Genomic DNA, 13,377 nt, shown 5'->3' with positions numbered 1-13,377 from the left:
CGTAAGGCGAACGGCGGAGACTCTCTCCAAATAAAAGAAGAAAATTAAGACGGAAAAAAATGCCTCCTCTTCACTACATCTACATGCCTTGAGGGAATGAGAAAGAAGAAGAGATATATAGATAGATAGATAGATTAAAGATAGATTAAAGATAGATAGATTAAAGATAGATAGATAGATAGATTAAAGATAGATTAAAGATAGATAGATAGATTAAAGATAGATAGATAGATAGATTAAAGATAGATAGATAGAGATCCAGGTGTGTGTCGTTGCTGCCCTCTTCATTCGAGTGATAGAAAAGAAAGGAGGAAAGAAGCTCTATAGGTAACCTATACTTACAAGGGCTTCGAACTCGAGACTTCTTGCAAGATTTCTTCCTCGCCACTTTCTCTGAAGTCTCTACAAAGAAGAAAAGAAGAGGAGAGACGAACACGAAGAGAGATGTATAAATAGATCAAGAAAGAGGAATGAACAGCGAAGCGGACCCTTCTTATGAATATGCCAAAAGCTACGGAATGGGTCAAGCTAGCAACGAAGAGTGAAGGCTGTATGTATAAGTAGATCAAAGATGGTCGCGTTTCTCTCGCTCCCCTTCTTGTCTCGTCTCTCTCGCTCTTCTTTCTCTTCACCCCCAGGGACCGTCAGAGAGCGCATGAGGGAAGCGAGGAGGAGGAGGCGACATATCAAATGGATGGTATACAGAAAGTGGTCTTTCAAGGAGAAACAAATCCAACGTCCTGAAGATACCCTTGAAGAAGGTAAGACAGCACATTCAATCTTGCAGAAAGAACAAGAAGGCGGACGTTCGTACCTCTATTGGTATCATTACTAAGCTACATGAGGAGATCAGTAATTCTCAAGAAAGGTGCAGGTCTATCTATCTATCTATCTTTAATCTATCTATCTTCTATCTATCTATCTTCAATATATCTATCTTTAATCTATCTATGAAGACTTTGGCGGTGTGTATGTAGACGGACTCTTTACCCCTTCTAGCCTCATGGAGAACATAGAGGTCTACTGTTCTCTTAGCCTACAAGATCAGGAGGTATACTGTATACACATATCTACACACACCTTTACATACAGATAGAGACAGATGTACGTAAATATGAGAGCAAGACATCAGTAGACAGCATAGAGTCAGGCGGCTTGAGCTTTTGCTCTCCTCACTCTCTTCTGGTGTCTGTTGGTCTCTCCCTCCAAACATATCCTGGCTTGTCGGCCTTCTTATTCATTCATTCTATACGAGATTAAAGACACAGAAAGACACGGAAAGCTAGTTGGAGACCTTAAGCAGCTCACCGTGGCCGCAGCTCCCCGAGCAGAGTCAAGGGAGGAGAGAGGAGACTGAGAGGAGCAAGACGAAGTTTTACTGAGTCCTGCTGCTAGGGACCGTGCGGGATCATCAGCTTCTTTAACGATCTTCTCAGCAACTGTCTTTCTCTGTGTTTCTTTATTCTCTTCTTCGCCATCTTTATAAGAGAAAGCAGAAGGGGAGGGAGAGAAGGAGTGCTCTCGAGAATGGCATAGACACCTCGGTTCGGCATCACTATGAGCTTTCTCTTCCAGAGAAGAGAAAACGTTCTTCTCTTCTGCATTTGTCTTCAGAACACTCCGATTGAGAGAGGTGGGGTTCTCTACAGAAACAACTCCATCACGCCTCTTGTCACATCTTTCGCCTTTCTCTTGGTCGTCTTCTTCTTCTTCTTTTCCTTCTATCTTCTTTAGAGTTCCATTCAAGTCTCCAGAAGGCACCCGAGTGCTGAGAGATGTCTTGTCTCCTCCTCTTCTTTTTCTTGGCCTTGGAAGCACTAGAGACGTTTTGATGGTGTGTTGGGAAGCTACAGAAACGGTTCTGAACTCTCTCTCCTGTCCCTGTTTCTCTTGGACTTCTTTTGCTTCTTCTTCTTCTTCTTTAGGTGCAGGTCTCAAAGCCTCCTGAGCTTCCTTACACGATTCGCTATCATCACGCGCCTCTCTACCTGTAGGGGACGGTGACGATGGTCGCGTTGTCCCTCTATTAAGAATAGACCGGTCAGCTGTACATACACCTAGAGAGTTGTATTGAGAATAGGCTAACTCTCGCTTTTCGAGTTCAACACCTTCAGGACAATTCCAAGGAAGAAGAGAAGAAAGAGATGAAGGAGAGTCCTCTCTAGTCGCTTCATCTCTTTCACCTCTTTTCTTTCTTGCACTTATCTCTCCCATGACTTCGCGTGTGCTTGTATAAACTTCTTTACAAGGAGATCTTTTATGCGGCCTCTCAGAGTACGAAAACCGTGTTCCTTTCTCTCTAAACGGAAGACCATTCTGACGAGAAGATACAAGTACTTCTGATAGAAGTAAAGACTGGCTTCTGTTACGTTTTGTGTAGGTTTCCTGGTCACTTGAAAACGACGATAGAGACCCTATCTTTCTCCTTTCTGAATCTGGTGTATCTACAGTTTGAGACCATCTCTCATTCCGAGATAAAGGACAGAATTCAGAACGACAGCCTAAGAGATAAGAAGGACAAGAACCCCGGCGCTTGCTGTGCTCTTTCTCCCTGAGAAACGTCTTTTTCTGACGATGACCTCCTTCGCCTTGTCTATGAAGAAGAAGCTTCTCCAGACTTTCTTTATGATCGACAGTTGTTTCGCTTTTCTGTCCATTTTTCCGATCCCAGGGAGATGCTTTTTCTTCGAATCCATTCTGTGGACGTCGCCGTGTGAGGGAGGACCAGGATGGACGTGAAACAGAGAGAGAGACGTTACAAGCACTTGAAGAAGAAGCATAAGAAGAGAAAGATGCCGCCGTCGAGATACTTGCCGGGAAGTTCAAGGAAGAGAAAGAAAAGTCTGTGAAAGAGGTTGAAGAAGATAAGGAAGCTCCTACCTGTAATCGACGCGGGGAAGTGACCGCACTATTCGGACAAGTAGAAGAAGAAGAAGAAGAGGGGAGAGACTGAGCCTCCTGAGAAGCCTGCTGTAGTAGTTGGTCTCTCCTCAGAGTGATAGATTCTCTCTTGCTTTTGGATGAAGAGATGACACCTGTCGTTGCCGGAGAAGGAAGAGAGAGAGGAGAGACGTCATGGCGTAGGAAAGAGAGTGCTTCGTGAGGAGCTCTTTCTCTAGAATCCAAAGAAATGGACTGCGGAGAGGTGAAAAAGAAAGATGAAGAAGACAACCCTGAAGCGAAGGAATGTCGGTGATGCCGAAGATCGCCTGACTTCCCTCTTCTTCTTCTTCTTCGTTCTCCTCTTCTTCCTTCTATGACTTCTCCTCTCTCATATGGACTACAATCTCCTCTCTGTCCATCACATGAAGCGCATCGCCTACTACGAATGGAAGAAGAAAAAGAAGGAGAAGAAGAAAAAGTGAACAACGCGGGCGACGACTGATCTAGAAGAGAAGACGAGGAAGACGAAGTAAAAGAGGAAGATGAACTGAAGGAATGAGAAGAAGCGCCCGTGGTAAAGAAGGAAGACGGACAAGAAGACATAGAAGAATGTTCATCTCTTCGTTCTTGCCCTCCGACATCTGTCTTTATCTCTCCTCCATCGTGTTCTTTCTCCTCCTGATGGTCGCGCATATTAGAATGAAGAGAATGGCCTTGTCTATCATCCTCCCCCAAGTCTCCTTGAAGAGACCAAGAGGCCTGTTGGATTGACGTGGATGAAGAGTGTATCTTCGGTGAGGAATAAGCAGAGGTCTCGAAAGAAGAAGAAGAAGACAAGCCAGCCATACAAGATGAAGAGGAGAAAGAAGATGAAGAGGAGCCTACGAATCTTTGATGCCGTTCACCTTCTTGTTGTTCTTTTCTGTTTTCCTCTGACGCAGTGCTGTTTAACTCATCTCGATGTTCCAGAGAAAAAGAAGATGAATGGTCTCCCACCGAGACAACACGGGATGACGCCTGCGACGGCGTCACTTCCTCGCTCTTCTTTCCCCCTTTGTAGAGGTAGCTTCTTCTTCTCACACTAAGACAGATGGAATCTTTCTGCGAGCAGAGAGGTGAAGAGGAAGAGGAAGACAAGGAGGAAGAAGAGAAACGAGGATCTGAGAGAAGAGAGGAGGGGCAAGTTGCTCTAATTGTAGTAGTAGTAGTGGTAGATAAAGAGGAAGAGAGAGATGAAGACGGCGATCTCCGAATAGACGAAGTCGACATGCTATACGGAGGAAATGAATAAGGGGAAGGACAACAAGAGGGAGAAAAAGAAGAAGAACGACAGTCTTGATGCCGTTGGCTATACTTCAGTCTCTCTCGTGAACACCCATGACCACCTTGTGAGGCTAGTGACACCGAAGAAGAGAAAGAAAATCTTCTATAAGGAAAACCGTCAGGTGACAATTGTGACGGTAAAGATGGAGACGGCGGCGAACGATAAGAAGGAGAAGAAGACGTTACAGTAGCGGCGTCAGAAGACATGCCTGAGAAAGAAGAAGAAGAAAAGGAGGAGGAGGAGGTAGGCTTAGCACCTAGTAGTGAGAGAGATGGTGTGACCGGAGAAGGTGCGGGAGTCTCATGGGTAGTTGGAGCAGACTGTCGCGGATCATTGAGAGGCTGGTAATTCTGCTTCATCTTAGGAGAGACACAATGGAGAGAAAGAAGAGAAGAAGAGCTGACGGTGAAGGCTTCATTTTCTCCTTCCTTACAAAGTGTCCAAGAAGAAGAAACGAAAGACGATGGAAAGAAACAAGAAGAAGAAGAAGAGAAAGAAGACGACAGGTTCTGAAGGATTCCAAGCCAACCCGAGAGAACACACGGCGAGGAAGGTGAAGACAAGAAGAGGAGGAGTCTGAGGAACGGAAGAGACAGGAGAGGCGATAGGAAGTCCCTAAGGAGACAAGAGGAAGAGAGAGAAAAGAGAGTGAGGACAAGAAACACGTGTCACACATGACAAGCTTCCTTCTCTTCCTCTCTCTCTTTTCCAAATGGCGGGCGAGGAGCGCCCGTTATAAGGGAGATGCTGACTTTTCTATACCGGCATGTTGTTGAGAAGATGAAGGGACACCTTCTACAGAAGAAGAAAAAGAAGAGAGAAGCGTGGGAAGAAGAGCGCCACTCCCGGTGGACTGGACGTCTCTTCGTTCTCCGAAGCTTGTCCGAATGGAGGAATGTAAGAAGGATGAAATAAATACTGGGGAGAGGAGTCTCCCTAACTACTTTATGATGACGCGAAGAGTGCTCTCCTTTCTTTCCTCTACTCTCGAGATCCTTCTTCTCTCGCAGAGACTCGCGAAGCGACAGGGGGATAATAAGGAAATCCTTCTCCGTCTGTCCTCGATCTCTGCAAGAAAAAATGTAGCCAGATCTCTACAAGACAGAGTCTACCAATCCTCTCGATCTCCAGGTGTCGTTTATATATATACCTCTCTCAACAGGCGGTCATCACGGCGATACTGGAATATACATATATATGTAGATAGACATATGTATGTTCCTCCTGTATGGAGGTATCAGACTTCATGACCGTACAAGGCTCACGCCAGTCAGATTAGAAAGTCTTTCTTCTTCCTGTGAGAGAATCGTGACGATGGCGAAAAGGGGGATCGAGGGTTGGAAAGTATTTTGTAGAGAAGCAAGAAAAGATCTATGGAGGTGTGCGTATAGACACTGAGGTTGCTTGTCTTCTAATGCCAACATGAAGAGACGGGAAGAAGAAGACGCGTAGGAGACCTTCCATACTGAGCCTTCCATCTAAGGACGGCTGCACGATAGAAATCTCAAGTCAGACAACACCGTCACTGAGTGTACATACAGTCAGACATGCGATGCCTACTAAGACAACGACAGACTGAAAGAGATAACTTCTTCACGTACCACCTCCATGCAAACACAGGAAGACAAAGACGCTCTGTTGTAGCCACAAACTCAACGTGAGGTAAAGAAGCGGCTCATTTCTAAGACCAGGTGTTTTGATAGAAGTGATTAGACTAGATGGGGAGAAGAGGAAAGCACGGCAATTGTGTGTGAAGTCGGTCGTTCGAGTTTTTTGTCTTAAGCCACGCACGCTGCAGGCAAGTGGAGACAGATCAGCATATACAATAAACACCGGTGCCTGCACTTCTTACCTCACGTTCTCTAGTGTATGTACACCTGACGCCCCCCCCTGTCGTCCCACGAGGTTGTCGTCGCCGCTCTGATGCTAAGGCACTGACTACGACAGCTGAACGAGACTGCCTGCCTCTACGGACAGGGCGGTGATCTCTCATTCATGACGACCTCCTTTTTCGTTTTCTGTGCAACTCTCTACTTTTTGCGTAACGACAAGCAGAAGAACGCCGAGAACTCTCAGAAATACGGGAAATGGAGGAATGAAAAGGATGCGATGAATGATAAAAGCAAGACAACGTGGAACAGAAAACAAAATTAATTCAACTCGGAGGGTCAACTAGAAAGGGAACACGTGAATGACTCTGTCGGAACTGCAGGCGGTCGACTCTGCGGCACACGCCAAACTCAAGGGAAGACAGTACGATCAAAAGACGTACAAAATCTCACTGACTTCTCTCGGAAAAGACAGAATAAGGAAGAGAAGTTGCTACGAGGGCGGCCCGACTTTGTAAAGCAGATGGAATGTTCGCGAGAACCGAGAGCGTTCAGAACGGCTTGGGGAATGAGTGAATGGCGTACGCCTTTGGCAGTGACCAGCGCACTTATTGGAGAGAGGAGGAGAAACTTAAGACAAGAAAAACCGAACCAAAAAATCACTTGGAAAGACACCGAGGAAGCAAAAAGAATGAATGATTAGATTATGGTACAGGAGAAGTCGGTACGACAATACAGCGTACACGAATTCAAAATGAAGAGAAGAGGGGGCGTGTGAAAGAATACGACTGAGTCTTCTGATCGAATGCGCCAAGCCTTCATTAAATAGAGAGAAGACTCTCGTGATTCGATTGGGAGACACGTAATTGCATCATGAGAGACTGAGAAACACATCTCTCGGTCTGCTGATACTGAGGAAACGTCACGATCTGTACAAATGTAGAACGAGCTACTATAGAGAGAGTGAATCTCTCCAAGACACGAGACCCGTGTGATGTGTCGTCTCCTGTTGGTGTTGTCGTTGTCTCTTTGAAGCACCGTAGGCATCATCCATCAGTCTCACCATACGGCGTACTAGTAAAACGAATCTCGGAATCTGACCACCTTGACAAGCAAGCAATCTAGTAGCACGCTCATCAGATCAGCCGATTAACGAGAATGAACTCGGCGGTCGAAATTTTTTTCTAACACACCCGACATAAAACACTGCAATGAATTCACCTCAGTCTCCGGGTGGTGGTCTATGTCTGGCAGTACCAACAAGACTGCAGTGCTTACGTGAAGCCCGAAGAACGGATGACCGACCGACCGTTGAGGCTTGTCTTGTAGGCATTAGAGAAAAATAGGTCAGAATGCCGGGATGGGTCTGTCGTTCACGGGAGACTTGGCGTCTTTTTGAACCAGGTCGAAATGAGAAGATTGGCCGAAAGATCATAAGAAATAGACCGACTTCCATCAATTCTGTGTCTGTCTGTGTGTCATCCAACTCTTGAAACAGGTCTAAACTGTTTTTTCCAAGAAGGAGGAAGTGATGGAGAACGGAATTGGGAGGTCTCAACATGACACAAGGTCCGACCTGGGATAAGAGATCACCGAGGAGGCATTCTGCATCCGCAGAAACCCCTTCTCTTCTATAAAGACTTGAGCCATTTTTTTCCAGAAGGCCTTGTAAAACATAGAAAAGCGAAAGGCTTCCAACCTCCTTTCCCGGTGACAGCCGGACAAAGGACAAGCGCCGACCGTCGTCTCAGGTGACGTACACAAGTCATGATGATGATGATGAGGTAGGTCACCAAAAGCAACGACTCCTCAAATGATGCTGAGTTGTGAGAAGCATCTAGATGAGCTCTCTCTCATCTTCTTTTGAAAAAAGCACAAAAGAAGAGAAAAGATCGACCAACACCGGAGCTCCTTATCTAAGAATACACAGCCGACAAGACGGCAAACTCAACAAAAAGGCGCCAAAAAACCCGGAAAGTTCGCATTCGGCCTCACCCAGGCGAGTGGCGGCCACTCAAAATGGGTTGCTCCACGGCGACAGATCGTACACCTTCCCCTCTAGGCCGCACAGGAAAAGACGCGAGGAACTTCAACAGATGGCTAAGCGACGCCGGGCCGGGAGCTACGGCCGACAGGAAAGGCGTGACAGCGCGGACGACTCAACTTGTCCAGTGTCACGGCAACTGAACCAGCCGTTCCTCAGCACAACAAAAGAGTGGTAAACCAATCAGCCGGAGACACCAGGGAGACTGCGTCTCCGTCCCGACGTCGTGTGTGTCGCTGTGACGCGTGCAGCGCCAGCCGACTGCCGCCTCAGCTATTGTCGGCCCTTCCCCCCTCCGAAGTAAGTAGTCGGCTGGATTTGTCAACGATTGGAGACGCGGACCCAACTAGAGCTGTTTTCTCTCCAGATTACCTCTACCGCCAGCCAAAGATGCTCTGCTCGACGGTAAACGTAGAAGTCGTGCGCAGCGGCCCTCATCGGTCACCAAGATCCACGAGTGCGAAACTGAGACAATTCCCTGCTCCTCATGGAGTACCAGCCGCACGCAACACCGACCCTCTCGTCTCCCCCCTATACATGACTTCAGCTGCCCTCAGTCGGACCAATGCTTTGCTACGCTCTCGGGCGATAGCCCTGAATGGCGGTTGTCTAGTGATACACCACAGGAACTATAGGTGATGGATGATGTAAGTCATGGCAAGTCGTGAGGGAGAGTCATTAAGACGTCTTTGGGGGGGTCTCGGAGAACGACCGCCGCCGAGGTAAAAGAAAAAGCAATGGATGCTTCACGGGTAAATCAGAAACGAGCTATAGACAAGCGGCACTTGTGCGTTGATCCCTGTATACGAACAAACGGTTGCACTGCCGACCTGAGTAGGTTGGTCTTCGCAGAAAAGGTGTATAAGAATAGCCACGGGGAGACGCGGGGCGGTCGGACTTATCACTAATTGATCTTGACTGAGCATAGGACCGATCGACTAGAAATTCTTGGTCGACCTATTCTCAGCTTTCATCCTAAGCAGGCAGCATGTAGCGGGGTGGTGAGATTCGAAAGAAGAGTGACGGTCTTGTCTTCTTATCATGAAGAGCTTGACAACTGCACAGAGCTGCGAAAGAGTTTGCTGCTGAGCTGCCGTCTTCAGTATACTCACTTACCGTTAACCCTAAGTCTACCCAGATGACTACTCGTTACAGAACATTAAAGCAAGACAGCTTAGCATAACAGAGCCATGGAGAGAGTCATCCTCTCGAAATGTTGTATGTAGGCGTATCCAGAAAGAAAGCCTGAGCAGTGAGTGTAGTACGATAGGACCCGAGTGTCTGTTGCGAAGAGAGGTGGCAGCAGTTTCGCAATAGGGAGCAAGTGTATTTAACCTGTTTCTAGGACGGCTGTGAGAACATCCCCTGCTTTCATTCTCTTATCAAACCACCGTCAGAATGAGAGATAGAAGAAAAGACATGCGCAAGACTGCTTGTTTGCTTGCCGTGCGTCATTCAAGATGCCTGACTAGATAGAACTCGGCGGTGCAACAGCCCGCTAGCAAGAAAGGAATAAATACTCCTGTCAGACGCCGCTCTTTCCCTTGTCCTGCTTGCTCTTTGTCTCCCAACGAATACATCGATTCTTCTTTCCTTTGAGAAGAAAAGGAAAGCGCGGTTACTAAAGCAAGGGGCCGCTGTCTATCTTTCTTCGGTAAAGCCTTCCCGACAGGGATGTTCCCCTGCTACTATGCCAGCCACCTCCCGGACGGTGAATGGATGGACCGGCCGAATGTTTCTTTCCTGGAAAGAGAAGACAAGCCGGGATTCTACGGCTGTTTCTTCTCTCTTTCCATAGCAAGCTTTTGAAGTGGAAGACAAGCAACGCGAGAACCTATCTCTACACAGAGGAAGAAAAAGCGGCGACTTCCCGGCCGTACAAGAAGCTGTAGGGTCACCGTGCGGAGAAGTGAACCTCGTCATGTCCCTTCCCCCGCCTACCACTTAGATTACTTTGCGAAGTGAACGAAACTCCGTGGATGACTCTAAATTCTCCTTGCCATTCCGAAGAAGACGCAAAGTCGTCCATTCTGGTCTTACTTCGGACTACAGTGTACGTACACCGGGGTGGGACCGAAGATGGAGAGGATTTCTAAAGGTCTCTTTGAATCTTGTACACATAGGTGTCGGTAGATCTATATAGACATAAAACTATCAACTCGGACCGACTGTCTCTTCTTTTCCTCACCCCCCCCCGACAAAGTCTAAGAAGAAATCCCTCCATTAGAGAGACATATGTCTCCAGGAAGAACAAAGAAGAAGAAAGGATTATGTTAAAGAAGTCGAAATGAAGACCAAGACAAACTAGCCAAGAGAGGAAGAAGAAATGTGTAGGAGGAGAGAAAGAGTCGACACCCTCTCTCAAGCACATACAGAAAGTGTCAGAAGATCTAACGTAAGATCAGCTCTCTTCTTTGTGAAGTGAGAAGAACCTTTTTCACACATCTCTATAGGAGCATATCTCGGTAGATACAAGCCTTTCATAGAGATCAGATCCGTCAGTGAAGAGCGATAAAGCGAGACAAGAGGAGACAAGAAAGAGAGAAATAGAGATAGAGAGTGAGAAAGAGGAAGAGAGCAAGAGTGAGAAAGAGGGAGACAGAGAGAAGGAGAGAGAGGAGAAAGGAAACAAGGACAATGTCTGGGAAGACGGGAGAGGGAGAGACAGAAAAGAGAGAGAAATGCTGAATGAAAGAAGATAAGGTGAACCCCCAAGAAGAAAAAGAGAGAGAGAGAGATATTCCCATAGGGAGAATAGGATAATGAGACAATGTATCAGGAGAAGAGTCATATCCTATCGACAGACCTCATTCATTCTTCTCTCTCTTTTCTCTTCTCTTCTATCAAGACGTCAACCTTCCTAGATAGTAGAACATTACAGATGAAGCAATTATGTCCTCCGCTTTCCCTTGTTCGAAACAGCTACCCACTGCTTGTATGAAAGGTAGATAGTAGATCAAGAGATATAGAAAAGTAGCTAGAGTAATTCCTCCTCCTCCTTTTCCTCTTCATCTTTTCCTACCTTTCAGGACCTCTTCAAGCCACACCAAGAGACGCTCCTCTTCTTCTTCTCTCCGTTATTCTATAGCCCTTTTCTATATCATCTTGGCGTTGCTTTCTCTCCATTTTTTCTCTTGCCTAAGGCAGCAATGCAGGTCAAAATGTATCTCTTAAACAGATCCAACCTGTCGTCCGTCAACCTTGCTTTCCTTTCTTCTCCTTCATCTTCTTCTTCCTTTTCTTTCATTTCTTTTCTTCTTCTTAGAATCTCTTCTTCAAGCTCTAGCCACGTCACTTCACTTATACAGATGACCCTCCATCCTTGTCGTCTCAGTGCATTTAGTTCAGCGTGCTTCCCGGCACATAACAACGGCCCGTCTCTCTTCTTCGTCTTCTGGTTCTCCATGCTCCCTCTTCTTCTTTTCTCTTCTTCTTCTTCCTCTTCTTTTCTGTCTCCATCTAGGGGTTCACCTGGAGATCTTTCTTTTCTTCTTACCGTCAATATGTTAATGTCCTCTTTATTATGAGACTTATCATCGACGCTAGGAAAAGAAGAAGACCAAGAGGTCGGTGTACCTTCCCTCTTTCTATCCCCTGCTACTTCTCGATCTCTCTTCTCTGAGGTTGCCACTTCGTTGAGCGGATGTATTTCTTTGTTCTCTTGGAGATGAGAAAAAGACGAAAACGAAGAGAAATCTTCAGAGAAGACGTTGTCAGGTTGATACGAGCTCTTAGAGAGACATCGTCTAGGCTGCTGTACATTGAGGTGTACAGACACCTTGCCAGGATCTTCTTCTTCTTGGGATGACTGGCGTGATCTTCGTTTCTCTTGTTCCTTTTCTTTTTCTTCTTTCTCTTCTCTCTGGATATCTTGACTGTATCTCCCATGTATACCACTTTTATTTTGTCTACTCCTTTCTTTAGAAAGAAAAGAAGAAAAGCCCGATGCAAAAGAAGAAGAAGGCGAAGAAGCAGAGGAGGCCGGAGAAGAATTCTTTAGATCGATATAGAAGTCGAAGTCTTTCCATAGAAGATCAACTAGGATATGTGTCTCGGGCGATATCTCTTCTTCTTCTTCTTCTCCCGCCTTTAACAGAGATCGAGAGTTTTCGTGAGGAGTCTGAAGAGTCGGCTGATCTAGACAGCTAGCCTTCTTTTGTGTGTTTTCTTCGCAAGGAGATTGATCGAGATATCTCGAAAGACTATGCATGTCTATAGCAAAAGGGAGCACAAAAGGTGCGATAGGAACATCACAAGAAATCTTGACGTCCCTCCAAGATAAAAGCTCTTTCTTGACTCTCTCAGGAAAGGTTAAGAAGGCTTCGCCAGGGTCTTTTCTCTTTCTCTGTTTAAAAGACGATCTATCTCTCTCTTCTTCTACTTCCTCTTCATTCATATGATCCATCCAATCTAAGCTTTCATCTTCATCTTCTTCTTCTCCTTCTCTTTCTTCTTCATTTAAAGAAGATCTAAAAGAATACTCTCGATCTTCTCTTCTCTCCTGTTGACCTACACCATCATCTCCTTCCATAATCCGATCTGCCTCTTCTCCTTCTCTCTTTCTTCTCTCTCTTCTCTTTCTTCCTCTCCCTATCATTTCTCTCTTATCTTTATGCATGCCATCGCCCTTCTCTTCCTGCGTGACGTGGTCCATCTTTCGAACTGGATCAAAATCTCTATCTTTCTCTTCCCTACCATGATCTTTCTCTTCTATGGCATTTTCCGGCCGTTCACTCATTTCCGTCACACCCGCGGTTTCTCCCGTAGGGGAGAGAAGAACGTTACACGGTGATATTATCTTTCTTCTTCTTCTCTTAAGAAGTTCTCTCGAGGTAGCCCCCCCCTGATAAAGAAGGCTTCTCATCGTTGATGCATCGATTTCAGAGAGAAGAAGATCGAGCGACAAACTCCTCGATGCTCCGTAAGGTAGGCGTCCGCAGCTTCTTATATATCGAGGCTTGACTACCGAGGATGTATAGCCTAACAGATCAGCCGTCGATACACGAGAAAGATAAGGGGCGATGGTCGGTATCATAGACATTAAAGAAGAAGAAGAAGGAGATAGATTGAAGGTAGGTAGATNNTGAAGAAAGAAATGATATGACGTGGACAGGAAGAAAGAATAGAAGAAAAAGAGATAAAAGTTAAGGAAGGATAAAACAACGGCGGAAGATCGCCACGCTAAAAGAAAAGCAGAAGGCACATATCAGACACAAGATTGATATGAACCATTCTACTCCATACATGTACACGATTAATCAAATGGACATATCGTGATCTATCTCTCTATCTATCTT

General features: G+C 46.0%; 4 protein-coding genes across 4 annotated transcripts in view; all 4 read right to left on the bottom strand.

Moving 5' to 3' along the window:
• Positions 1-5,817, bottom strand: part of CSUI_005713 (uncharacterized protein) — a gene marked incomplete at both ends in the record, with an annotated part of 8,956 nt that extends 3,139 nt beyond the window's left edge. The window contains 6 exons of the mRNA XM_068065883.1: positions 343-402; positions 1,309-4,716; positions 4,751-4,822; positions 4,882-5,002; positions 5,193-5,275; positions 5,809-5,817. Coding sequence (XP_067922140.1) covers positions 343-402; positions 1,309-4,716; positions 4,751-4,822; positions 4,882-5,002; positions 5,193-5,275; positions 5,809-5,817 — 3,753 coding nt within the window. The remainder of the gene's footprint in view (positions 1-342; positions 403-1,308; positions 4,717-4,750; positions 4,823-4,881; positions 5,003-5,192; positions 5,276-5,808) is intronic.
• Positions 5,818-10,396: 4,579 nt separating this feature from the next.
• Positions 10,397-11,250, bottom strand: CSUI_005712 (uncharacterized protein). Its single transcript, XM_068065882.1, has one exon. The coding sequence runs from the start codon at positions 10,869-10,871 to the stop codon at positions 10,518-10,520; it is 354 nt and encodes a 117-aa protein (XP_067922139.1). The 5' UTR covers positions 10,872-11,250; the 3' UTR covers positions 10,397-10,517.
• A 344-nt stretch (positions 11,251-11,594) lies between these two features.
• CSUI_005711 (uncharacterized protein) lies at positions 11,595-12,286 on the bottom strand (the record flags this gene model as incomplete). The annotated part of the gene is made up of 1 exon (XM_068065881.1): positions 11,595-12,286. A coding segment is annotated over one exon (690 nt), but the record flags the coding sequence as incomplete, so codon positions are not given.
• Positions 12,287-12,412: 126 nt separating this feature from the next.
• On the bottom strand, positions 12,413-13,143 carry CSUI_005710 (uncharacterized protein; the record flags this gene model as incomplete). The annotated part of the gene is made up of 1 exon (XM_068065880.1): positions 12,413-13,143. A coding segment is annotated over exon 1 (708 nt), but the record flags the coding sequence as incomplete, so codon positions are not given.
• Positions 13,144-13,377: the final 234 nt, after the last annotated feature.

This window comes from Cystoisospora suis (assembly GCF_002600585.1).
Source record: "Cystoisospora suis strain Wien I chromosome Unknown contig_2759, whole genome shotgun sequence".
NCBI classification, from domain to species: domain Eukaryota; phylum Apicomplexa; class Conoidasida; order Eucoccidiorida; family Sarcocystidae; genus Cystoisospora; species Cystoisospora suis.
Note: the sequence above shows the minus strand (reverse complement) of the source record. Positions and strands in the feature narration are given on the sequence as shown.

Bases quoted from the DNA above. Each gene is read 5' to 3' on its own strand.
- CSUI_005712 (XM_068065882.1), bottom strand. From the start codon at position 10,871: ATGACTCTTCTCCTGATACATTGTCTCATTATCCTATTCTCCCTATGG.